The 27,016-nt window shown below is 43.8% G+C and overlaps 3 protein-coding genes across 6 annotated transcripts in view; all 3 read right to left on the minus strand.

Annotated features, from left to right (window-relative positions):
* Positions 1–1,935, minus strand: part of LOC113140147 (low affinity immunoglobulin gamma Fc region receptor II-c-like) — a 51,223-nt gene extending 49,288 nt beyond the window's left edge. The window contains exon 1 of the mRNA XM_033325696.1: positions 1,718–1,935. Coding sequence (XP_033181587.1) covers positions 1,718–1,748 — 31 coding nt within the window. The 5' untranslated portion in view covers positions 1,749–1,935. The remainder of the gene's footprint in view (positions 1–1,717) is intronic.
* Positions 1,936–4,165: 2,230 nt separating this feature from the next.
* LOC113139918 (low affinity immunoglobulin gamma Fc region receptor II-like) lies at positions 4,166–25,792 on the minus strand. Of its 3 annotated transcripts, none has more exons than XM_026323561.2 (8): positions 25,747–25,792; positions 25,075–25,110; positions 24,708–24,971; positions 24,386–24,628; positions 24,051–24,215; positions 23,808–23,915; positions 22,254–22,340; positions 4,166–4,357 (listed from the first exon to the last, which is right to left on the minus strand). In XM_026323561.2, the coding sequence occupies exons 1-8, from the start codon at positions 25,775–25,777 to the stop codon at positions 4,296–4,298; spliced, it is 996 nt and encodes a 331-aa protein (XP_026179346.1). In that variant the 5' UTR covers positions 25,778–25,792; the 3' UTR covers positions 4,166–4,295. The 3 variants fall into 3 exon arrangements, with proteins under 3 accessions (XP_026179346.1, XP_026179337.1, XP_033181586.1); XM_026323552.2 differs by having other exon boundaries at positions 4,167–4,357; positions 24,359–24,628; XM_033325695.1 differs by lacking the exon at positions 4,166–4,357 and adding an exon at positions 19,832–20,338 and having other exon boundaries at positions 24,359–24,628.
* LOC113140459 (Fc receptor-like B) lies at positions 13,948–18,512 on the minus strand. 2 transcript variants are annotated; one of them, XM_026324271.1, is made up of 7 exons: positions 18,467–18,512; positions 17,317–17,352; positions 16,871–17,134; positions 16,549–16,791; positions 16,315–16,473; positions 16,075–16,186; positions 13,948–13,965 (listed from the first exon to the last, which is right to left on the minus strand). In XM_026324271.1, exons 1-6 carry the CDS (start codon positions 18,495–18,497, stop codon positions 16,086–16,088), a joined length of 834 nt encoding a protein of 277 aa, XP_026180056.1. In that variant the 5' UTR covers positions 18,498–18,512; the 3' UTR covers positions 13,948–13,965; positions 16,075–16,085. The 2 variants fall into 2 exon arrangements, with proteins under 2 accessions (XP_026180056.1, XP_026180048.1); XM_026324263.1 differs by lacking the exon at positions 13,948–13,965 and having other exon boundaries at positions 15,898–16,186.
* Positions 25,793–27,016: the final 1,224 nt, after the last annotated feature.

Here is a 27,016-nt window from a genome sequence, read left to right on the forward strand (position 1 = left end):
TCGTCCCCTTTTCGAACTTTTGCCATCTGGCCAGCACTACAGAGTCCCATATACCAGGACAGCCAGGCACAAGAACAGTTTCTTCCCCCAGACAATCCACCTTATGAACAGTTAAATGTTCCCCCCATTATTCAACAGAAATGTACAATAACCTAATTTAACCTTATTTGTTACCACCTCCATCCTAGTACATCCCTGCATCTCTTTCTATTCTATTCCATTTTATCATCTATAGCACATCTGTACATACTGTTTATTTTTTGTCTATTTATATTTACATATGTGTATTTTATTATAATTGTTATTCTCATCTCATTTTTATTTTTATTGCCTGAGCGTTGTTGTTGTTGTCTCAGTGAACTGGAAGCTTATGACACCAAAACAAATTCCCTGTACACACAAACATTTTTGGCAATAAAACTGATTCTGATGTTTCCAGAGTGACTCTGCTTTCTGCTGGACAGGTACTTTGACCTTTAACCTTTAACTTCAAAAACAATCTGAGTGTGATTTAAATAGTGAATATAGAAACATAGGGAGGAGCTCATGGTGAACACAATGAGGTCGGGAAGATAAGGATCCATAAAGGTCCAGACTGGGTCTACTTGTTATTCATCCCCATGAAATCCAACCATCAGTGTCTGGGTCCGTGTTCAAAATGAACTTCCTGTTCAGTGTCATGTTCACCATGTCAGAGAGGATCCAGCAGGTGGTGCTGTTGTCTGACTGCTCACATGATGTGTTCAGCTCCACGATCAATAACCGATCAGAACACTGTGATCACACAGTTTGACAGAGACCTGGATTCTGTGTCCCTGTTCAGACAGATCATGGTTTATTTTTCAGATGATGCTCTGGTTTCTTTCAGGAACAAATACTGCAGTACTACCCTACTATTGTCAGTACTACTAATGTTGGCAAAGTACACTGAGAATACTGCAGTACTACCCTACTACTGTCAGTACTACTAATGTTGGCACAGTACACTGGGAATACTGCAGTAGTAGTAGCAGCAGTAGTACCACTACAGAGGAACATGAAGTTATTTCTCAGGTACAGATATAAAGAGAGGCAGTACCTTTCCTGCTGTAAACTGTTGGGTGGCTGAGTGGATGGAATTGGCCCCTTTTAGGTTCCGTAGTCCCATTAAAGAACCGACTATATTATTACATAAAGATCAGGCCTGGTTTAACATCCAGGTCCAGCTCGATGCTGGAAACAGCTGACCACATTTCACACAAATATGATAAAATTATGATGTTAGGACACTTTCCATCCAAGGTCAAAGGTCAGCTTCACTGGCAGCTGATTAAGCCTTTTCTGGCATCGTTCAGAAACACAAGGGGAGTCTGGGACCACATGGAGACCCTCAGCTTGGTGCCCCCACCTTGAAATTGCACTGACAGAATAAATTGTCTGTGCTGTGAAGTAAAAGTACTTCTGTTTTCTCAGTACAGCCAGAAAGGTTTCCTAGTTGTCGTCAGCAGCAGCTCACACTGTGTTTTCTGAGCCTCACAGTATTTTACATCTTCTTCAACTGACCAGAGCATTTCTCTTCCTGCATGTCGTCACATCTTTACACTTGAAGTCTTTTCCCCACACGAACCAATAAAATCAGATTTTTCTAGATGTTCTTTTATAATATTTGAAGCTCTGACCATGCAGCTCCGATCTAAGGCTGGAACGACTGAAGTGTGACAGAAACCACGGTACTCACAGATCAGACACTGAAGACGGGTTTGTCCCATTGCACCTCTTGGTCCTTTGACATCAAACTCTTCTCAGTCTGAGCAGTAAAAACCACAATTTCCTCCATGCAGGGCGGTGCAGCAGCTGTGTGGTTTCTCCTCCTGCAGCTGGAACATGGTCACTGATTTTTAGAATCACACAGATCCACATTAGTGAACGACCTCCTTCAATCCTCAGCCACAGTCAGACATTAGTTCTGTATCTAAACACAGTCAGTTGTCGTGAAAATGTGGAGAAGCTGTTCTCATCTGCAGGGACCAACGGCTGATCAGCTGATCATTTCTCCTGCTCTCATTGGCCACGACTGTCACCACGTACTGTGGAGTTAGAGCTGCCACAAAGATGGAGGATGTGACCTGAACCTGCCCACAGCACCTCTCTGGACATGTGTGCAGGTGATTACTGGGATCTTCTTGGTCTGAAGGTGAAATGTGTGTGGGAGTCTGGATCAAAGTCTCCTGCTGTGAGCCTGGATCCCTCAGTCCTGCTCTGTGCTGCTGTACTGACAGTAACTGTCCTGCAGAGGTCAGAGACACTCTGGGTCTTTTCCACACTGTCGGCCATGTTCTCTCTTCTATCGTGTGTCCAACGACCCACGGCCTCCTGGAACAGGTGCATGTGTCTCTGCCAGGTGACTGCACACACTCTAACATCTGGTCTCAGTCCCTACATGATAAAATGACTTTGTCCTGAGTCTTTGGTCCCCTTTACTGTGCTAATGCAGTATGTTTTAGTGTGCCTTGTTATCAGGCTTAAACTACAGAAAACCAGACTGGACCTCCCCTGACACGACAGCAGAACCACTGGAGCTACAGGAGAAACCATCAGAGCTGACATGAGCTGAGCTGGACCAGCACCACAGCTGGCAGACATTCCTCTGCACATTATTTCACCTGTTTAACAACAAAATGCTGCAGTTGATTTATTTCATAGACAAAGACAATTCAAAGAGCTTCACATAAAGCAAGAATAAACATCACCAAATCAACAAAAAGATAAAATGATGTAGAATAAAAGATAAAATGTAAAATAAAACTACAGATACAGAGATGGAAATTAGTTTAAAATGAAAAACAGTTGTCATGTTTTCATCTTCACATCGTTCAGAATTTAAAGGGGCCTGTTAGTTGAGACGCTGTAAAAAAAAAAAGAGAGACGTCTTCAGCTTCGTTTTTAAAGTGGCCACAGTAACTTTTGGTAAGATCAGTCTGTGGTCGTGTTTTTATGTCTGTCCACAGCAGAGAGGTGTGGATCAGTTAGACACAACCAAACAGGTACAAGTCAAATTTTCCACCTGACGCCTTTATGAAACCCACAGAACCACACGAGAACAACAACAAAACCAGACCAAAGTTTAATGATCCTGCAGAGAAACCAGATCACTGCTGCAGCAACAAGAACGTGGTCCAAAAACCATCAATAAAATATAAATAACAGTAAAGTCACTGAGGACATTATCCACAAAACAGCTGGATTTTATCATCAGATTCTGTTAAACAGGCTCATATGAATCAAAGTCTGACAAAACAAGTAACTTGATGTTGTCGTGCACCAAACTAAAACTGAAAGAGGCTGAGTGACTGAAAATACTTTAACAGTTTCTTTAGTCTTTGGTTTTAGTCTTTAGTTCCAGTGGTTTGTGCTGAAAAATGCATCTGAACGTTTCCAAAAATAGGAGACAACAACAACAAAACACACAACCTGTAAAATGTTTGAAAAAATGAATGGAGTCTGGTGTGAGAGTCTCTGGGCACCAGTTACAGACCAGCAGGACGTCAGTGGGTGGACTGGTGTCTGAAGGTGTGAAGGTGTGAAGTTCTGAAGGTGTGAAGGTCTGAAGGTCTACCTCAGTGGCGAGTAGATGACCTCTGTCCGAAACGCTGTACACACACAGACACACACACACACACACACACACACACACACACAGTTCAAACCATATCCACCATCAGAGACAGCGTCCTAATGTGTCCTCACCTTCATTCATGTGTTCTGTGTATCTGGGTCTGGTCTATGGGCCAGAGGCTCCTGTAACTAACTGGTTTCCAGTGAACTGTCCAGACTCCAGTCACTACTAACTGCACACGTCACTGTGAAGGCTGGACTGAGCCACTATCCACCTGTTCAACGTGCACATTAAGACCTGAATGATCCACATTTGGTTTTGCTGATTTTCTCTGACTTTCGTTCCAGTTTGAGCTTCAGGTGGATGGAAACCAGACGACTGTCAGAGTGACCTCTGTTCTCATGGCACAGCACGTTTGGTATCGTCACATTCACACTGAGCCTTTAAAGAACATTCCTGCTCTAATTAGATCTGAGCAGACAGAAACCTGTACAGGTCCAGACTCTCCTCAGGAATGATGCCAAGGTCTTTAAGGCCAAACTTCAGCTGACTGACATTTTTATGTTCCTATTCCTCTCTAAATGAACAGCCCAACATTTCTGGGAAAAACAGTAGTTTTAGTTTCAGACCTGAGGGGACACAATGAAAACCAGTCTCATGTGTGTGTGAAGTCCAGAGCTGGAGTCAGGATGCAGTTAGCTTAGCTTAGCATAAAGACTGGGAGCAGGGGGAAAGTGTTAGCCTGGCTCTGTCCACAGTTACCTCTGCTCCTGTTTGGTACAGATATGAAGAGATGCAGTACTACTTCATAAATGGCAGCAGGGTTTAAGTATTTGTTTGTTCTTCACACCTCTGCTGAAACACAGTGAGACCAACCAGAGGTGGAGGGACCTGAACAGAAACAGGAAAGCTGACGACCACAGAGCTGCTCACTGGAGCCAACGTGCTGCAACACTGTCACACCATTTTACACAGAATCATCACCTACAGCAGAACATGCAGTGAGAGGAGGCTGCTGCTTCAGCTTTGACATGCAGGGTCTGAACTGTGACCCTGTTAGTTGTGTTCAAGGTCAGTCTGAGGAGCTGAAAACACAGCGCTGAGTATCTTTAGTCTCTTTTTATACTCTGCAGTACTACACACCTTCATATTGTTGTTAAAATATAAAGTAGAATATCTGACTGTGACTGTTGTCCTGGTGACTTAGATCATGTGAGGTAAAAAGAAGATTTTATTAAAGATATGTACATTAAGGAGAAAATGTTATTTATCAGCCATCATCAGTTTCTTTTACATTTCCATGAGACTAAATTTGTGCTGTTCTTTTGTTTTGTGCAGCCCAAGTCTTTTCCCTGATGATTTTATTTTCACTTGAACTTAAATTGATGTATCACCTCTAAACAAACCTGCTTACACACTGGGTTTATAGTTTGGTCTGTAAATGTGTAAATGTGAATATTTCCATATGAATATAATTAAAAACAGATTTGTGCTGCCTTCCAGTCCCCCAGTACTTGATGTGATTTGATCATTTTATGTGGAAAATAATAAAGTTTTATATAAAGATTTAATTTCTACAGAAACTAATTACAGATTGTAAGTTCAGTTTAAATATTATATAAGCATTAACCTACTGTTATAGCTTTGGAAAATAAGGTATTTTGCATAAAACCTGCATTTTCTGTTTAACCAGGCCTAAGTAGTGATGTGTAGAGTCACAGCACCACAACATCTGGAATGTTTTCAACATCTGCTGTCTTTTAGTTTCCCATGAGCCTCGGCTGGACTTTGTGTTTCCTGCTAACCAGCTAAAGTTAGCATGCTAACATGGTGTAGACACATGAGCATGTCATCATGGCTGCAGACTGTAGTTCAGTTGATGGAGCCTGATGGAGCAGCAGGTCACATGACTCATAGTACTACTGTCAGTACTGCTACTGTTAGTACACGTACTGCTCGTACTACTGCAGCAGCCACTGTACAACCTGCTTATTGATGCTCCTGCTACAGTCACTGAAACTGCTGTTGTCAGTTCTTGTTTTCAAAGTTACTTTATTTTGTCGTCGTCTCTATTGGTGTAAAAAATATTTAAATATTTATAATAAAGTTTGATAAAACTGGGTCTAACCTGAACCTTAAACCAGGTGTGACCTCAGACAACATCAGTACCTCTGCTCCGTTTGATTGGCTGCTGTTGGCGACGATTCTGATTTAATATGCTGACATCACTGTATGTGACGTCACGTGTGATGTCATCACCACCTCCCGCTTCATTGGCTGAAATGGACCAATGGGAACAATCACTGACATTTAATGAATGAAACTCTTCAGACGTTGAACTTAAACCATGTTGAGCTGAACTTTCATCATTTAATAATTTATTATTCTGAAAAACAAAACCAGGGCACTAACCTTTGGGTTTCCTCTGAACACATCCCACCAGTACAACCAGTAACACCAGCAGAACCAGACCACAGACTGATGCTGCAGTCGACACCACATAGAGAAGAAGAAGAGGAGGAGAAGAGGTGGACGAGGAATTGGATGGAGAGGTGGGTGGAGGTGCAGTGATTGGTTTCTCTATAACGAACCAAAAATATTAATGAAAATCAATTTTAAAAAAATGACACATTCACTAATTTTACTGTTGAGACATTTAGAAAGTGAGAAACTGAAAACGCTTCTTTTGGTCTGAATTTAGTTAAAATATCAGCAGGAACCTGACCTGAATGAGGAGTCTGTGACCTCTGACCTGTGACAGAGATCCAGCTGGGTGGAGACTCTCCATGGCCCCTGATGTTACACCTGTAGACGCCTTCATCGGCCTTGGAAACATGGAGGATGGTCACGTGACCCGTAGGCCGATCGATGATGAGGGAGCCGTGTTTATAGAAATCAGCTGGGAGGTCGGAGGATGTCTGGGTTCTACAGATCAGGGTGATGTTTTCTCCCTCCATCACAGGGAGGACAGGACTCTGCAGGATCACTGCTCCACCTCAACACAGAGACAAACTACAGCATTTCATCCATTTCCACACAGCTTCATCAATACTAACTCCACAGGCTCATCTTACCACTGACAGTGATGTTGATGCTCTGACTGGTTGCTCCCTCTCTGGACTCACCCCAGTAAACTCCACTGTCCCAGGGGACTGTGAGACTGATGGTGCAAGAAGAACCAGCTGATGTTCCCCAGTCAGCTCCACACTGAGTCCTGGTTTCTCTGGTTGTGTTCCTCCTCAGGGTCCATCCAGCAGAGCTGTCGTCCTCCTCACAGCTCAGAGACAAAGAGTCTCCTTCAAAAAACTGGGAGCTGCTGGGACTCAGAGTCAGACGAGCTGTCAGGGTGAGAATCAAACACTGATCATCCTTTTTATTGTTGTCAAACTGAAATAGAGGAGAAACCTGTGAGGATCAGACAGAAGGGAACAGCTCACTGACCTTGGTCTGTTGTGCAGCTCAGCACTGACAGCACAGCTGCAGAGAAATGAGAGTCAGGTCAGTGGGAGTCAGTTCTGCACAAACACAAAAACACAAACATGATCCAGCATGAAGAACCAGGATGAACATGAGGCACCAGGTTCCTATAGCACACATGGGAACTGGGTTTTACTGCTGGTTTATAAATCCCTCAGTGATCTGGATCAGATCTCAGACCCAGCAGGACTCCACAGAGCCCGGGTCAAAACCAAAGTCAGATGGAAGCAGCTTTATGATGCTGCTGAATCAAAGTGACCAACGTTCAAAACCTGTTTTCCTGCCGTCGACTCATCAGTTTCTGTCTGATCCAACTGAACAGTAGAAAAGTCCAGACCTGCTAAATGTTGCTGGTCTGAAGGTGACCAGGTCTCCACGTTTGGGACAACGTCATGACATGAACTGAACTCACAGAAAAACCGCTTTCACCATCTTCCTAAAGTCTGAACGTCCTTCTCAATAACACAGACGAGTTTATTCCAAACTGACCCAGAAACATCAAGACTGACCTGAATATTTCAGACCTTTAACAGAGACGACACTGTGACGCCTTGAGTTTGTTAGAATGACAATAATTATCAGCAGCAGCAGCCGAGCTGTGAGCAGCAGAAGGTAAAACAGACAAAGTCTGGACTTACAGAGCAGAAAGTGCAGAGACGTCTCCTTCATTGTCCTGTTCCCTGATCACTGATCAGCTTTTTACATTTGTCTCAGTGACACCAGGGGATCCCGCCCACTTCCTGTGTGTCTCAGGCCTTTTCTCTTCTCCGGGTACAAACACCATGTTTCCTCACATGTCTCTAACATCCACCTCTAAGGTCCACCATAGATAAAGGTCCACCTTAAACCCAGGTCCACCTTAAACACAGCCATATAAAGACGTGCACATATAACCAGGGGTGAAGGGCTGTTTCCACAGGGTCCCAGCAGCTGCAGGACTTTATACCATGAACAGTGGATCACACAGAGGAAATGAGGAGAGATGCCAAACAAACAGACGTTGTAGTGAATGAGCCTGAAACTGTCGATATAATTCTTGTTGTAACACCATCTGAGTCCTCAAATGTTCAGTCCAAATGATCCAATCAGATGTGAACTACTTTGTCCAGCTGGTTTCTCAAAGTCCCTTTGCCCAGACGGTTTCAGCTGATGGTCAAGTTTGCTCTGATGTAAACAACATATTGTTCAGTTGTTGTAAATAAAAAACACTGTGCTGAGGACAGAAGTCAGCTGGATCTGGATTAATGAGTCCAGCAGAGGGAGCTGTTTGCTTAGAGACTGGTCTGTAGTCTATTATATTAAGAAACCCTGTGTCGGACCCAGTCAGTTTATTAGGAACCCCAGTGTCGGACCCAGTCGGTTAATTAGGAACCCCTGTGTCGGACCCAGTCGGTTAATTAGGAACCCCAGTGTCGGACCCAGTCGGTTTATCAGGAACCCCTGTGTCGGACCCAGTCGGTTTATCAGGAACCCCTGTGTCGGACCCAGTCGGTTTATCAGGAACCCCAGTGTCGGACCCAGTCGGTTTATTAGGAACCCCTGTATCAGACCCTACTCGGTTTATTAGGACCTCCTCTGTCGGACCCAGTTGGTTTATTAGGAACCCCTGTGTCGGACCCTTTTTATTAGGAACCCATGTGTCGGACCCAGTCGGTTTATTGAGACGTCCTCCTCCATTATTCCTCCATGGCTCTATGGAGCAGTGGAAACAGACCTAGGGTTATTAGAGAACAGGAAGCACAGGTTGGATAAGGACTCCTTCTGACTGGAGGACACCAAAGTCTGAAGATGCTCTGAGTGTGGTATCATTCAGCCATGCCAGGTAAGTCCTGTGTTGGTCTCAGACCTGTTCTGACGTCCATGCCCAGCTGTGTATTTGCTATAAACGAATCCCTGTGACAACAACACCTGTGTCTTTCATTACAAACACTGTCAGAGCATGGGGCCCATGTTTGAAGCTCTCATTACCAATAATCAGGCCCAGTCTGTGTTAGAGACCACTATAAAGACTAGGACTAGGACTGGTTACAACACTCAGCCTGCTAAAGGGGCTCAGCCCGACCTCGTGGCCTGTCTGGTCTCTCAATGGTCTGAGGTCCGTGCCGTGCTATCTGTGGTCCTGGTGGTTTGTGGCCTCTATATAAATGCATGTTATTGTGTTAAAACTCACAATGTGATGTCACACTAAGCAGGATTTCACAGACAGTCTGGTAACTGTGAATGTGAATTAGAACTAGACGCGTTTATAAGGACGGGCACTGGCAGGAAGTTCGTTATGACCCTGAGCCAGCACACATGGGGAAGACGACGCCAGCGTAACGCTCTACGTCAGAACTTTGACAAATGTGTTTCCATCTTCCATTAGTCGCATAAACCAAAAACACTTCATGCCAGCTGGAAACATTTTTGTGAATTAAGTTTTTTTCTTTAAATTTGGTGTTTCCATCATTTTTGATGTGAAACTTCAAAATGTGCATAAAAACAAGGCGATGGAAACCAGACTAGTGTTTGTGGGACCAACAGAAACCTAAACTAGATGGTGTCTGGAGACCAGACAATAAGGCAGACACAACTATATAACCACGGTTAATGCTATGAATATTACGTGATTCTGAATATTGGACTGATATAAACACCAGGAGGTTTGTTGCCATTGGAACCAGCTCAGACCACAGAACAGCTCCCCTAGAGTCGGTCCCTGTAATGGTCCGTGAAAATTATGAACAGACGTTTAAGTTACACCTTTTAAAAAAACATTCGGGGAGAGATAAATTAATTTTTACCACTAAATTATTAAAAGAACAAAAAAAACAAGGAAGGAACCGGAAGTGACGTCTACATGCGCCAGCAGCCCGTGTTACGTCATAATCTGCGACAGAGAAAAAGTAGTGGGTACAGGTCCGAAACTTAGATATTTGAGTCCAGTCTATATAGTACAGCAGTCTATATAGTGGACTATATAGTGACTGAGGGGTCGGGACTAGGGTGGACATTCAGACACAGCCCGTGTTACCGAAGGCTGACGGACGAGGCGTGTCCGGTTGGTCTTTCCTGTAGATATTATTAATCATATGAGCCACAGTTTGAGAAATATCACCGATAAACAACTTTCAGACGACAGAAGAGAAAATGGGGGTTAAAGAAACTGCGTCCCTGCTGAGTCTTTGTCTCCTGGTCTGTGTCTCTGAGGGTGAGTCCAGTTTATCCTCAGGCCTTTGTGCTGTTGGAAAACACTACCCTTTGGTTATGTTCGGGATGAAAACATCCGCTAAAATAAAGTGCTGTGAAAATATTTCAGATAAATCCCTTTTATATTGAAATATGTTCTATATTATTTATATCTACAGTAAAGTTGTGGCCACATTCACAGTGAAAAATGACCCTTGGTGGATGAAAACATCCCCAACAGCACATGAGGGTCACATGGATGTGGTCTGGGCCAGTCTTGGCTGATGAGGGGGCCGACCTCCAACTGTAGCCAGGCCCACTGCCATAGAAAACTGATGGGTCTAACAGTCAGATAGGTTCCTGTGTGAGGAACAGCTGGGCACTGTGTTGGAACGTTCCACGCTGATCTGAATCCTTCCTGTCCAACCACAGTCCCACTTTGGAGGAACACACATCAGGAATAACTTCATCATCTTTGCTCAGGCTGTAAACACATTTCATTGGATTTAGGCTGCTCTCTGTCTGTTCCTCTGTTCTTCAGGTCAGAGAACCATCACAGCTGAACCTGGACAGAACGTCACTCTGCCAGGTCGAGCTCCCAGCAGCACAAAGATCTTAGCTCTACAGTGGACCAGACCTGATCTGGATCCAGAATATGTCTTTGTGTACCGGGATGGAAAATTTGATCGGATAAACCAGCATCCATCTTTTAAGGAGCGGGTGGAGCTGAAGGACTCACAGATGAAGGATGGAGACGTGTCTGTGACTCTGAAGAATGTGACGTTTACTGACACTGGGACATACGAGTGTCGTGTCTTCCAGAGTCAAACAAAGCGCAGGAAGAGAGGTGTTTTAAAGACTGAGCCAATCAGCACCGTCCACCTGAGAGTCTCAGCAGGTGAGTGTGTGTTTGTCTGAGCAGCAGAGCTGAAGCTGCTTCCTGGTTGTTGATGTGAGACCAGATGTTTGTGTTTTCTGCAGATGTTGTTGATGAGACTTTGTAGAAAACAGCTGGATGAGTGATGTGGTCAAAGTGCAGGAGATAATGTCTGACAGGAGTTTGTTCTGTTCTTCAGTCATCACCTACCTGACACCTCACACCTGTTCTCTCCTGCAGGTCATGGACATGTTGGACTGGCTGTGGGTCTGACAGTTGTTGGTATTTTGCTTCTTGTTGCTGCTGTTGTTGGTTTTATGTTCTATAGAAAACGATGCAGACCCACAGACCAGAATCCAAACCCACGTCCTGAACGAAGACCAATGAACCCAAAGTGAACTGGGTCAGACCAGTTGGGTTCTGGTCCTGCTGCTGTCAGGGACCAGTCCAACACAGTCAGCCCAGAGACTGGACTTCAGTCTGCAGACACATCAACATGGTGTGTTGATCAGGTGGTTTATCCAAGAAGACTGGCAGCAGCACAGTGTGTGTGTGTTTTCATGTTGTTTGTGTTTGTCGTCTAAGTCCCATGTTCCTGTGTCAGACTCACTAACTGTCTCAGCAGCTGGTTTCAGCTTCATTATGTTACTCTGGCTTTAATATACTGACGTTTCCACGGCATGAAGGTCCAGCCTGATCATTTTTGGGTAATGGACAGGACCTCCTGCACTGACCTGGACTTCAGGAAGGTTCTGAGGTTCTGATCCATGTCCTGGCTCATCACGGTGTACAGTGGATTCACAGTAGGAGAATTCACGATATGTTTATGACACTAAAATCCATTTCTGCTAATAGTTCTGTCTAAATATGAGACTATGTCTGTAAAGCTTTTCTTTAATAAAGCCTGACTGGACTCAGCTCTGACTCTGTGTCTCTGTCTGATTCAGCTTTTCCTCATGGAGCCCAGAACAACAGGTGAACACATGTGATGAGTGTTTTCATTGACCTGTTACGTTTTTGGTCAAAGTTCAACCAAATGGATGAACATCCAGGCTCCGATCAGTTAAATAATTAACACAGGAACAGGAGAGGTGCATCGTGGGAAGTCCCCTCTAGTGGTCTGGATTTGGGACAGAGTGAGGATCTCCAAGAGGATCTTTGATAACGGTCCTGATCAGTGATTTCTGATCAGACTCTTTGGTTCATCTTTGTCTAAACTCTGTTGTGCAGCATGAAAACTTCAGGCTGTCACTTTGTTCCTGCAAAGACAAACTAAAGTCTGACCTCATGGGTCCAGAGAAGCTTTTGATTCTGCACACAGATGTTTGTGAGCAGCTGCAGCAGAATAAAACCAGCATCTCCTCACAAACTGTGCAGAAGAACAAACATTATTCCTCATATCAGTCAGAAAAAAAAACCCTGATGTGGATTTTTTATCATCCTAAAACCCAAACTCAGACAGAAGCAGAGACAGGAGGCGTTCACTGACCTTGCTCTGTCGTGCAGATCGGCACCGACACCACAACTGCAGAGAAATGAGAGTCAGGTTTTAGTGGAACAGAACAACTTTCTAGCAGAGAGAAAGTCCAGGCTGTGGGTGGAGTCGGCACTAAATCCTCTCAGCATGTTCAGCTGCTTCTCTCTCCTCTCTTGAAGAGAAGTGAGCTGGACTCATCATCCAGCCCTTTGGTCGGAGCTGGTACCACGTACACTTCCCATATTTCTGTGTTTCTTCAATTAAAAGCCCAAACCCATGCAGTCCACCTGAGAGGATGTGAAGAAAGAGCAGTTTCTAATCTCCAGGCCTGAGGGGAAGCAGCTGAAGGGGAAGTTTGAGACCACAAGCTGTTATTTTCCGTTAGGAGCTTCACTGCTAAAAACCCACAGACACACAAAGTCCTCATGAACAAAACAGACACACAAAGTCCTCATGAACCAAACAGACACATAAAGTCCTCATGAACCAAACAGACACATAAAGTCCTCATGAACCAAACAGACACACAAAGTCCTCATGAACCCAACAGACCCACGAAGTCCTCATGAACCCAACAGACACACAAAGTCCTCATGAACCTAACAGACACACAAAGTCCTCATGAACCCAACAGACACACAAAGTCCTCATGAACCCAACAGACACACAAAGTCCTCATGAAGCAAACAGACACCAGACTCACCTGTGTGGACAGGTGAGTCTGAAGGAGTCTGTGTCTGTGGGAGCAAAATAAAAGTCTCAAGTCTCATCGCTGGTGTTTATGTGCAGACACACAGGGGGAACCAAAATGTCCCAGGGGAAGAAATGCTGCAGGACACTCAGGTCAAAGGTCACAGGTTACTCTGGTTCAGCAGTGCCCCCTGCTGGAATAGGTTTACTGAGGTAAAAGTACATGAATGTTAAAATGATCTCTTAAAGAAAAACTCCACAGAAGTAAAAGTACTTATTATGTCTAAAGGAAAAATACTTATTAGGTCAAGAGTAAAAGTACTTATTGAACAATAAAGTAAAAGTACTCATTGAGCAGTAAAGTAAAAGTACTCATTGAGCAGTAAAGTCAAAGTACTCATTGAGCAGTAAAGTAAAAGTACTCATGGAGCAGTAAAGTCAAAGTACTCATTGAGCAGTAAAGTAAAAGTACTCATTGAGCAGTAAAGTAAAAGTACTCATTGAGCAGTAAAGTCAAAGTACTCATTGAGCAGTAAAGTAAAAGTACTCATTGAGCAGTAAAGTCAAAGTACTCATTGAGCAGTAAAGTAAAAGTACTCATTGAGCAGTAAAGTGTAGTAAGTACCTGCTTCTCTCTGACTTCATTCATCCTGAACCACCAACATCATTTCACTGCTGCAGCTGCAAAGGAGAGAAAATCAAAACACAAATTCAGATGAACTTTTCCTCCAATCTGATGTTGAAGCTGCAAAACTGTAAATTTTGAAACATACCAACCGTTGCATTTTCTTAATCTTAGAATGAGCCTTTTAAATCTACATGAGGAGCGGGTCTCCTTTCATGGAGGCAGCCATGTTGCAGCTTCATGTTTCTACAGTAGCCCAGAAGGGACAAACCAAACTCTGGCTCTAGATTTTAATTTGGGGACTCTGGACCTGCTGCTTCACACTCCAGCTCAGCTGGTGGCAGTAAGGAGCTGCTGAAACAGTTTAGCTCAGCTACAAAAGTAGGCACCAAGATTACAGAGAACAGTTCAGACTGCCGAGAGGATTATTGGAGCTCCCCTGCCACCCTTCAAGACCTGTAAACAACCAGAGTAAGGAAAAGGGCTCAGAAAATCACTATGGATGCTTCACATCCAAGTCGCCCCCTTTTCGAACTTTTGCCATCTGGCCAGCACTACAGAGTCCCATATACCAGGACAGCCAGGCACAAGAACAGTTTCTTCCCCCAGACAATCCACCTTATGAACAGTTAAATGTTCCCCCCATTATTCAACAGAAATGTACAATGACCTAATTTAACCTTATTTGTTCCCACCTCCATCCTAGTACATCCCTGCATCTCTTTCTATTCTATTCCATTTTATCATCTATAGCACATCTGTACATACTGTTTATTTTTTGTCTATTTATATTTACATATGTGTATTTTATTATAATTGTTATTCTCATCTCATTTTTATTTTTATTGCCTGAGCGTTGTTGTTGTTGTCTCAGTGAACTGGAAGCTTATGACACCAAAACAAATTCCCTGTACACACAAACATTTTTGGCAATAAAACTGATTCTGATGTTTCCAGAGTGACTCTGCTTTCTGCTGGACAGATACTTTGACCTTTAACCTTTAACTTCAAAAACAATCTGAGTGTGATTTAAATAGTGAATATAGAAACATAGGGAGGAGCTCATGGTGAACACAGTGAGGTCGGGAAGATAAGGATCCATAAAGATCCAGACTGGGTCTACTTGTTATTCATCCCCATGAAATCCAACCATCAGTTTCTGGGTCCATGTTCAAAATGAACTTCCTGCTCAGTGTCATGTTCACCATGTCAGAGAGGATCCAGCAGGTGGTGCTGTTGTCTGACTGCTCACATGATGTGTTCAGCTCCACGATCAATAACTGATCAGAACACTGTGATCACACAGTTTGACAGAGACCTGGATTCTGTGTCCCTGTTCAGACGGGTCATGGTTTATTTTTCAGATGATGCTCTGGTTTCTTTCAGGAACAAATACTGCAGTACTACCCTACTACTGTCAGTACTACTAATGTTGGCACAATATACTGAGAATACTGCAGTACTACCCTACTACTGTCAGTACTACTCATGTTGGCATGATACACTGAGAATACTGCAGTAGTAGTAGCAGCAGTAGTACCACTATAGAGGAACATGAAGTTATTTCTCAGGTACAGATATAAAGAGATGCAGTACTACTTCATAAATGGCAGCAGGGTTTAAGTATTTGTTTGTTCTTCACACCTCTGCTGAAACACAGTGAGACCAACCAGAGGTGGAGGGAACTGAACAGAAACAGGAAAGTGGACGACCACAGAGCTGCTCACTGGAGCCAACGTGCTGCAACACTGTCACACCATTTTACACAGAATCATCACCTACAGCAGAACATGCAGTGAGAGGAGGCTGCTGCTTCAGCTTTGACATGCAGGGTCTGAACTGTGACCCTGTTAGTTGTGTTCAAGGTCAGTCTGAGGAGCTGAAAACACAGCGCTGACCAGATCAGGCCTCTCAGGACCAAACTCCTCCAATAAAGCAAGAACCAACAGGCCTATCAGAACCAGAACAAAGGTCACTGACCTGAACACTTTCAATACACCAGCTACATTTTATTAATATTTTTATTGTCTCTTTCAGCTGCTGCTGCACCTCCATCATCTCCTTCAACAACAGGCCTGAGGACGAGACAGAGGTTCCCAATCAAATGTCCTGTATGGATGGATAGCTGAGGTCCAAAACACACTGAGGCTCAAACAGGTTCTGACCAGAGAGCCAATCAGAACTGATGCTCTGTGGTGACGTCATCATGGTCATCCTCCAATCCCTGCTCAGCATGGGTGGGCGGGGTCATCACCATGGAGACAGACAGGTGATTTCCTGCAGTCAGAGCAGGTGAGAAAGAAAATGGAGAATTTATCAACATTGGACACAAGAAGAGTCAGACAACTGGTATTGATGGATTGATTGATTGATTGATTGATTGATTGATTGATTCAGAGTGTTACCTGTGGGTCTGTGTCGATACAGAGACACCATGAGGACAGTGGAGATGACGTAGGGACAGAACACCACCAGGTAACGGACCACTGTGAACACCTGCTGGACGGGGGCGGGGTCTGGGGGTGGGGCTACAGTGGTGGGCGGGGCTGTGGTTGTAGGTGTTCCTGCAGACAGAAGCCCACCTGGTCAGATGAACATGTGGCTGAAATCAGAGTGTCAATCAAAGTGAAGCTGCTGACCTGTGACAGAGATCCAGCTGGGTGGAGACTCTCCATGGCCCCTGATGTTACACCTGTAGACGCCTTCATCGGCCTTGGAAACATGGAGGATGGTCACGTGACCCGTAGGCCGATCGATGACGAGGGAGCCGTGTTTATAGAAATCAGCTGGGAGGTCGGAGGATGTCTGGGTTCTACAGATCAGGGTGATGTTTTCTCCCTCCATCACAGGGAGGACAGGACTCTGCAGGATCACTGCTCCACCTCAACACAGAGACAAACTACAGCATTTCATCCATTTCCACACAGCTTCATCAATACTAACTCCACAGGCTCATCTTACCACTGACAGTGATGTTGATGCTCTGACTGGTTGCTCCCTCTCTGGACTCACACCAGTAAACTCCACTGTCCAAAGGGACTGTGAGACTGATGGTGCAGGACGAACCAGCTGATGTTCCCCAGTCAGGTCCACACTGAGTCCTGGTTTCTCTGGTTGTGTTCCTCCTCAGGGTCCATCCAGTAGAGCTGTCGTCCTCCTCACAGCTCAGAGACACAAAGTCTCCTTCAAAAAACTGGGAGCTGCTGGGACTCAGAGTCAGACGAGCTGTCAGGGTGAGAATCAAACACTGATCATCCTTTTTATTGTTGTCAAACTGAGTTTGTCATTTCCTGCTGTAAAGTTCAGGGTCTGAAACTTTATTGCTCCAAACCTTCTTTTTCACCAAGTTTCTATCAGAGTTTAAAACATCAGTTCTAATGAGGATCAAAAGGGAACAGCTCACTGACCTTGGTCTGTTGTGCAGCTCAGCACTGACAGCAAAGCTGCAGAGAAATGAGAGTCAGGCCAGTGGGAGGTTTTAGTGCAGTCACACAGGACTGTAGGAACCACATCATCAACTGAAACAGATTTTCTGTAGAAATTATACTGAGAAACTGTAAATGCAGATCAAAACGATAAAGTGTTATTCCATCCATCATCTACAGTTTTCCACTTAAAATGTCACAGGGAATTTATTATTATCATTATTAGTTTGACTCCAGGGTCATGTGATCATCATGTGACCAGGCCCTGTCCCTGTACTGCAGACCCACAACAGGAACTAGGTCGCAATGTGTCAGTCACTTTGTGGAAAGTTGTTAACTAGAAAATATTTCCATTAAGACCAGGAGGATCTCTTGCAATGCATGCTGGGATATCCTCCAGCAGCCCTGCAGGTACAGACACAGCTGAGACTGTTGGGTGGCTGAGTGGATGGAATTGGGACCTTTTAGGTTCCGTAGTCCCATTAAAGAACCGACTATATTATTACATAAAGATCAGGCCTGGTTAAACATCCAGGTCCAGGTCGGTGCTGGAAACAGCTGACCACATTTCACACAAATATGATAAAATGATGTTAAAACACTTTCCATCCAAAGGTCAAAGGTCAGCTTCATTGGGAGCTGATTAAGCCTTTTCTGGCATCGTTCAGGAACACAAGGGGAGTCTGGGACCACATGGAGACCCTCAGCTTGGTGCCCCCACCTTGAAACTGCACTGACGGAATAAATTGTCTGTGCTGTGAAGTAAAAATACAGCTGTTTTCACCGTACTCCACAGAATACTGGCACCACATACTGCAGTAGTGTTTGCTGCTGTTTGAAGTCGAGCTCCAAACAATAAAAAACTACACAGCCAGAAAAGTTTCCTAGATGTCGTCAGCAGCAGCTCACACTGTGTTTTCTGAGCCTCACAGTATTTTACATCTTCTTCAACTGACCAGAGCATTTCTCTTCCTGCATGTCGTCACATCTTTACACTTGATGTCTTTTCTCCACACGAACCAATAAAATCAGATTTTTCTAGATGTTCTTTTATAATATTTGAAGCTCTGACCGTTGCAGCTCCGATCTAAGGCTGGAACGACTGAAGTGTGACAGAAACCACGGTACTCACAGATCAGACACTGAAGACGGGTTTGTCCCATTGCACCTCTTGGTCCTTTGACATCAAACTCTTCTCAGTCTGAGCAGTGACAAACCACAACTTCCTCTGTGCAGGGCGGTGCAGCAGCTGCGTGGTTTCTCCTCCTGCAGCTGGAACATGGTCACTGATTTTTAGAATCACACAGATCCACATTAGTGAACGACCTCCTTCAGTCCTCAGCCACAGTCAGACATTAGTTCTGTATCTAAACACAGACAGTTGTGAAAATGTGGGGAAGCTGTTCTCATCTGCAGGGACCAACGGCTGATCAGCTGATCATTTCTCCTGCTCTCATTGGCCATGACTGTCACCACGTACTGTGGCGTTAGAGCTGCCACAAAGATGGAGGATGTGACCTGAGACTGCCCACAGCACCTCTCTGGACATGTGTGCAGCTGATTACTGGGATCTTCTTGGTCTGAAGGTGAAATGTGTGTGGGAGTCTGGATCAAAGTCTCCTGCTGTGAGCCTGGATCCCTCAGTCCTGCTCTGTGCTGCTGTACTGACAGTAACTGTCCTGCAGAGGTCAGAGACACTCTGGGTCTTTTCCACACTGTCGGCCATGTTCTCTCTTCTATCGTGTGTCCAACGACCCACGGCCTCCTGGAACAGGTGCATGTGTCTCTGCCAGGTGACTGCACACACTCTAACATCTGGTCTCAGTCCCTACATGATAAAATGACTTTGTCCTAAGTCTTTGGTCCCCTTTACTGTGGTAATGCAGTATGTTTTAGTGTGCCTTGTTATCAGGCTTAAACTACAGAAACCAGACTGGACCTCCCCTGACACCACAGCAGAACCACTGGAGCTACAGGAGAAACCATCAGAGCTGACGTGAGCTGAGCTGGACCAGCACCACAGCTGGCAGACATTCCTCTGCACATTATTTCACCTGTTTAACAACAAAATGCTGCAGTTGATTTATTTCACAGACAAAGACAATTCAAAGAGCTTCACATAAAGCAAGAATAAACATCACCAAATCAACAAAAAGATAAAATGATGTAGGATAAAAGATAAAATGTAAAATAAAACTACAGATACAGAGATGGAAATGAGTTTAAAACGAAAAACAATTGTCATGTTTTCATCTTCACATCGTTCAGAATTTAAAGGGGCCTGTTAGTTGAGACGCTGTAAAAAAAAGAGACGTCTTCAGCTTCGTTTTCAAAGTGGCCACAGTAACTTTTGGTAAGATCAGTCTGTGGTCGTGTTTTTTTATGTCTGTCCACAGCAGAGAGGTGTGGATCAGTTAGACACAACCAAACAGGTACAAGTCAAATTTTCCATCTGACGCCTTTATGAAACCCACAGAACCACACGAGAACAACAACAAAACCAGACCAAAGTTTAATGATCCTGCAGAGAAACCAGATGGCTGCTGCAGCAACAAGAACATGGTCCAAAAACCATCAATAAAATATAAATAACAGTAAAGTCACTGAGGACATTATCCACAAAACAGCTGGATTTTATCATCAGATTCTGTTAAACAGGCTCATATGAATCAAAGTCTGACAAAACAAGTAAGTTGATGTTGTCGTGCACCAAACTAAAACTGAAAGAGGCTGAGTGACTTAAAATACTTTAACAGTTTCTTTAATCTTTGGTTTTAGTTTTTAGTTCCAGTGGTTTGTGCTGAAAAATGCATCTAAACGTTTCCAAAAATAAGAGACAACAACAACAAAACACACAACCTGTAAAATGTTGGAAAAAATGAATGGAGTCTGGTGTGAGAGTCTCTGGGCACCAGTTACAGACCAGCAGGACGTCAGTGGGTGGACTGGTGTCTCACGGTCTACCTCAAGGATGAGTAGACGACATCTGGCTCTGCCTGAAACTCTGACACACACACACACAGACACACACACACACACACACACACACACACACAGTTCAAACCATATCCACCATCAGAGACATCCTGTCAAAAAGCCCAGAAAGATGAACGTTGATGATAAAACTGAATACATGCAGTATAAACCATGTACGCCTCAGAATGAAGAAGAGCAGCACTGTGGAACAAGTAGTAAGTGAAGATGGAGGTTAGATAGAAAAATAAATCAGAAATATTGATTAAAACCATGTAAAGTAAGGTTAAAGAGCTAATTTAAAGAGAGAAGACATGATTTCATAATAACTGCATCATGATTTAACTGTGAGTGACTGTATTATGATTTTATTGTGGTTGATTTCAGACATATAAATGTGATTAAATACAAGAACCAGTTTTACAGGGACATAAATCAATGTGTGAATGTGATAATGGAACTAAAACAAGTTGTGTCCACAGGTCAATAGGGAAGTGAAAGAAGACTGGATGAACAGATGGCTGGGAGGAAAAAGGGAAGTACCTAAACTAAAATAGCATCAATACAGGGAAATTATTAAGATCTGAAGTGTCACGTATTCAAGTTGTTGGCCACGCACTGATCACGCCATCTGACCAGACTTTCAACAACTAATTTTACCTTTTTGATTCTTCTACTCATCAACCAGCCCTGTTCTTCTCAGACCAAGGAGGTTGTGAGTAGGATGATAGTAAGACAGGGGAAGAATAGAGATTATTGATTTATTATTGAATTCTTGGTTTTTATTGATTTTTAATACATTTACTGATTTAAACACATTTATTGTTTGCTGTTGCTTTTGTATCTGCTAAATAAAGAACATCTGCAGTTAAAGTAAAAGCTTATTTGCTTTAATTGTAAATTAATGAGGTTTCTTTAAAGTGTCAGCAGCCTCTTGAGTGTGACTGAGTCAGGTTCACTAGATGAAGGCTCTAGTCGGTTTAGTCTAGACCCTGACATTAATCTCTCCTGAGCAGTAAAAGTATATTCACAGCTTAAATATCTTCCAGCAACCATAACAGCTGGTACTATAAGAAGGAAGCTGCTGTTAACCAGTGGGACTTCACCAGTATCTGTAGTTTCAGGTCTATGCAGGTGCTGGTGAGGAGGCAGCAGGGGAACGTTGGGATGAAGGTAGAAAACAGCTGGATGAATTTCTTTGCCCCAGTCTAGAGTAGAAACGTGATCCGTAGAACCTGAGGCAGACTGGTATTTACCACTTTAATGTGACGGCTGAACTGGACTCCTGGACTGGAGTGCCAGGGCGACAGTCCTCACCTTCATTCATGTATTCTGTGTATCTGGGTCTGGTCTATGGGCCAGAGGCTCCTTTAACAAACTGGTTTCCAGTGAACTGTCCAGACTCCAGTCACTACTCACTGCACACGTCACTGTGAAGGCTGGACTGAGCCACTATCCACCTGTTCAACGTGCACATTAAGACCTGAATGATCCACATTTGGTTTTGCTGATTTTCTCTGACTTTGGTTCCAATTTGAGCTTCAGGTGGATGGAAACCAGACGACTGTCAGAGTGACCTCTGTTCTCATGGCACAGCACGTTTGGTATCATCACATTCACACTGAGCCTTTAAAGAACATTCCTGCTCTAATTAGATCTGAGCAGACAGAAACCTGTACAGGTCCAGACTCTCCTCAGGAATGATGCCAAGGTCTTTAAGGCCAAACTTCAGCTGACTGACATTTTTATGCTCCTGTTCTTCTCTAAATGAACAGCCCAACATTTCTGGGAAAAACAGCAGTTTTAATTTCAGACCTGAGGGGACACAATGAAAACCAGTCTCATGTGTGTGAAGTCCAGAGCTGGAGTCAGGATGCAGTTAGCTTAGCTTAGCATAAAGACTGGGAGCAGGGGGAAAGTGTTAGCCTGGCTCTGTCCACAGTTACCTCTGCTCCTGTTTGGTCCGATGACGATTTGGCCATAAGTGACGTCTTCAGTTCTCACTGCTGAGTAGACTGGAGCTGGATCTCTGTCTGCACAGGGAGCACATGGAGGTCACATGACTCCTGCTGCTACAGGAACATGAAGTTATTTCTCAGGTACAGATATAAAGAGATGCAGTACTACTTCATAAATGGCAGCAGGGTTTAAGTATTTGTTTGTTCTTCACACCTCTGCTGAAACACAGTGAGACCAACCAGAGGTGGAGGGAACTGAACAGAAACAGGAAAGTGGACGACCACAGAGCTGCTCACTGGAGCCAACGTGCTGCAACACTGTCACACCATTTTACACAGAATCATCACCTACAGCAGAACATGCAGTGAGAGGAGGCTGCTGCTTCAGCTTTGACATGCAGGGTCTGAACTGTGACCCTGTTAGTTGTGTTCAAGGTCAGTCTGAGGAGCTGAAATCACAGCGCTGAGTATCTTTAGTCTCTTTTTATACTCTGCAGTACTACACACCTTCATATTGTTGTTAAAATATAAAGTAGAATATCTGACTGTGTCTTACTCTGTTGTCCTGGTGACTTAGATCATGTGAGGTAAAAAGAAGATTTTATTAAAGATATGTACATTAAGAAGGAGAAAATGTTATTTATCAGCCATCATCAGTTTCCTTTACATTTCCATGAGACTAAATTTGTGCTGTTCTTTTGTTTTGTGCAGCCCAAGTCTTTTCCCTGATGATTTTATTTTCACTTGAACTTAAATTGATGTATCATCTCTAAACAAACCTGCTGACACACTGGGTTTATAGTTTGGTCTGTAAATGTGTAAATGTGAATATTTCCATATGAATATAATTAAAAACAGATTTGTGCTGCCTTCCAGTCCCCCAGTACTTGATGTAATTTGATCATTTTATGTGTAAAATAATAAAGTTTTATATAAAGATTTAATTTCTATAGAAACTAATTACAGATTGTAAGTTCAGTTTAAATATTATATAAGCATTAACCTACTGTTATAGCTTTGGAAAATAAGCTATTTTGCATAAAACCTGCATTTTCTGTTTAACCAGGCCTAAGTAGTGATGTGTAGAGTCACAGCACCACAACATCTGGAATGTTTTCAACATCTGCTGTCTTTTAGTTTCCCATGAGCCTCGGCTGGACTTTGTGTTTCCTGCTAACCAGCTAAAGTTAGCATGCTAACATGGTGTAGACACATGAGCATGTCATCATGGCTGCAGACTGTAGTTCAGTTGATGGAGCCTGATGGAGCAGCAGGTCACATGACTCATAGTACTACTGTCAGTACTGCTACTGTTAGTACACGTACTGCTCGTACTACTGCAGCAGCCACTGTACAACCTGCTTATTGATGCTCCTGCTACAGTCACTGAAACTGCTGTTGTCAGTTCTTGTTTTCAAAATTACTTTATTTTGTCGTCATCTCTATTGGTGTAAAAAATATTTAAATATTTATAATAAAGTTTGATAAAACTGGGTCTAACCTGAACCTTAAACCAGCTGTGACCTCAGACAACATCAGTACCTCTGCTCCGTTTGATTGGCTGCTGTTGGCGACGATTCTGATTTAATATGCTGACATCACTGTATGTGACGTCACGTGTGATGTCATCACCACCTCCCGCTTCATTGGCTGAAATGAACCAATGGGAACAATCACTGACATTTAATGAATGAAACTCTTCAGATGTTGAACTTAAACCATGTTGAGCTGAACTTTCATCATTTAATAATTTATTATTCTGAAAAACAAAACCAGGGAACTGACCTTTGGGTTTCCTCTGAACACATCCCACCAGTACAACCAGTAACACCAGCAGAACCAGACCACAGACTGATGCTGCAGTCGACACCACATAGAGAAGAAGAGGAGGAGGAGAGGTGGACGAGGAATTGGTTGGAGAGGTGGGTGTAGATGTAGTCGTTGGTTTCTCTAAAACGAACCAAAAATATTAATGAAAATCAATTTAAAAAATAACACATTCACTAATTTTACTGTTGAGACATTTAGAAAGTGAGAAACTGAAAACGCTTCTTTTGGTCTGAATTTAGTTGAAATATCAGCAGGAACCTGACCTGAATGAGGAGTCTGTGACCTCTGACCTGTGACAGAGATCCAGCTGGGTGGAGACTCTCCATGGCCCCTGATGTTACACCTGTAGACGCCTTCATCGGCCTTGGAAACATGGAGGATGGTCACGTGACCCGTAGGCCGATCGATGATGAGGGAGCCCTGTTTATAGAAATCAGCTGGGAGGTCGGAGGATGTCTGGGTTCTACAGATCAGGGTGATGTTTTCTCCCTCCATCACAGGGAGGACAGGACTCTGCAGGATCACTGCTCCACCTCAACACAGAGACAAACTACAGCATTTCATCCATTTCCACACAGCTTCATCAATACTAACTCCACAGGCTCATCTTACCACTGACAGTGATGTTGATGCTCTGACTGGTTGCTCCCTCTCTGGACTCACACCAGTAAACTCCACTGTCTGATGGGACGATGTAGCTGATGTTACAGGAAGAACCAGCTGATGTTCCCCAGTCAGCTCCACACTGAGTCCTGGTTTCTCTGGTTGTGTTCCTCCTCAGGGTCCATCCAGCAGAGCTGTCGTCCTCCTCACAGCTCAGAGACAAAGAGTCTCTTTGGAAAAACTGGGAGCTGCTGGGACTCAGAGTCAGACGAGCTGTCAGGGTGAGAATCAAACACTGATCATCCTTTTTATTGTTGTCAAACTGAAATAGAGGAGAAACCTGTGAGGATCAGACAGAAGGGAACAGCTCACTGACCTTGGTCTGTTGTGCAGCTCAGCACTGACAGCACAGCTGCAGAGAAATGAGAGTCAGGTCAGTGGGAGTCAGTTCTGCACAAACACAAAAACACAAACATGATCCAGCATGAAGAACCAGGATGAACATGAGGCACCAGCTTCCTATAGAACACATGAGAACTGGGTTTTACTGCTGGTTTATAAATCCCTGTGATCTGGATCAGATCTCAGACCCAGCAGGACTCCACAGAGCCCGGGCCAAAACCAAAGTCAGATGGAAGCAGCTTTATGATGCTGCTGAATCAACGTGACCAACGTTCAAAACCTGTTTTCCTGCCGTCGACTCATCAGTTTCTGTCTGATCCAACTGAACAGTAGAAAAGTCCAGACCTGCTAAATGTTGCTGGTCTGAAGGTGACCAGGTCTCCACGTTTGGGACAACGTCATGACATGAACTGAACTCACAGACAAACCGCTTTCACCATCTTCCTAAAGTCTGAACGTCCTTCTCAATAACACAGACGAGTTTATTCCAAACTGACCCAGAAACATCAAGACTGACCTGAATATTTCAGACCTTTAACAGAGACGACACTGTGACGCCTTGAGTTTGTCAGAATGACAATAATTATCATCAGCAGCAGCCGAGCTGTGAGCAGCAGAAGGTAAAACAGACAAAGTCTGGACTTACAGAGCAGAAAGTGCAGAGACGTCTCCTTCATTGTCCTGTTCCCTGATCACTGATCAGCTTTTTACATTTGTCTCAGTGACACCAGGGGATCCCGCCCACTTCCTGTGTGTCTCAGGCCTTTTCTCTTCTCCGGGTACAAACACCATGTTTCCTCACATGTCTCTAACATCCACCTCTAAGGTCCACCCTAGATAAAGGTCCACCTTAAACACAGGTCCACCTTAAACACAGCCATATAAAGACGTGCACATATAACCAGGGGTGAAGGGCTGTTTCCACAGGGTCCCAGCAGCTGCAGGACTTTATACCATGAACAGTGGATCACACAGAGGAAATGAGGAGAGATGCCAAACAAACAGACGTTGTAGTGAATGAGCCTCAAACTGTCAATATAATTCTTGTTTTAACATCATCTGAGTCTTCAAATGTTCAGTCCAAATGATCCAATCAGATGTGAACTACTTTGTCCAGCTGGTTTCTCAAAGTCCAGCAGAGGGAGCTGTTTGCTTAGAGACTGTTCTGTAGTCTACTATATTAAGAACCCCTGTGTCTGACCCTTTTCATTAGGAACCCCTGTGTCAGACCCTTTTCATTAGGAACCCCTGTGTCGGACCCAGTCAGTTTATTTGGAACCTTAGAGTGGTTGGAGATACGTCATTATGGAAAGTCAGAGGTATGAGCAGGAAAACAGCAGATGAAGATCATGAAAAGGACTAAAGTGAATGAGTTTAGTTCTAGATCCAATCCAGAAAAACCAAGTGGAGTAAATAGGATTTTATTTAAGTATCTAGACAGAAAAGGTTTTGAGTGTTAGAATTTATATATTGGTCAATATTGGCCGTTGCCAACTGCTGTTGAAGAAGAAGAAGAAGAAGAAGAAGAAGGAGGAGGACTTCCTCCTCCATTATTCCTCCATGGCTCTATGGATGACTGGAAACAGACCTAAGGTTATTAGAGAACAGGAAGCACAGGTTGGATAAGGACTCCTTCTGACTGGAGGACACCAAAGTCTGAAGATGCTCTGAGTGTGGTATCATTCAGCCATGCCAGGTAAGTCCTGTGTTGGTCTCAGACCTGTTCTGACGTCCATGCCCAGCTGTGTATTTGCTATAAACGAATCCCTGTGACAACAACACCTGTGTCTTTCATTACAAACACTGTCAGAGCATGGGGCCCATGTTTGAAGCTCTCATTACCAATAATCAGGCCCAGTCTGTGTTAGAGACCACTATAAAGACTAGGACTAGGACTGGTTACAACACTCAGCCTG

This window comes from Mastacembelus armatus, chromosome 18, assembly GCF_900324485.2.
Source record: "Mastacembelus armatus chromosome 18, fMasArm1.2, whole genome shotgun sequence".
Taxonomy (NCBI): Eukaryota; Metazoa; Chordata; class Actinopteri; order Synbranchiformes; family Mastacembelidae; genus Mastacembelus; species Mastacembelus armatus.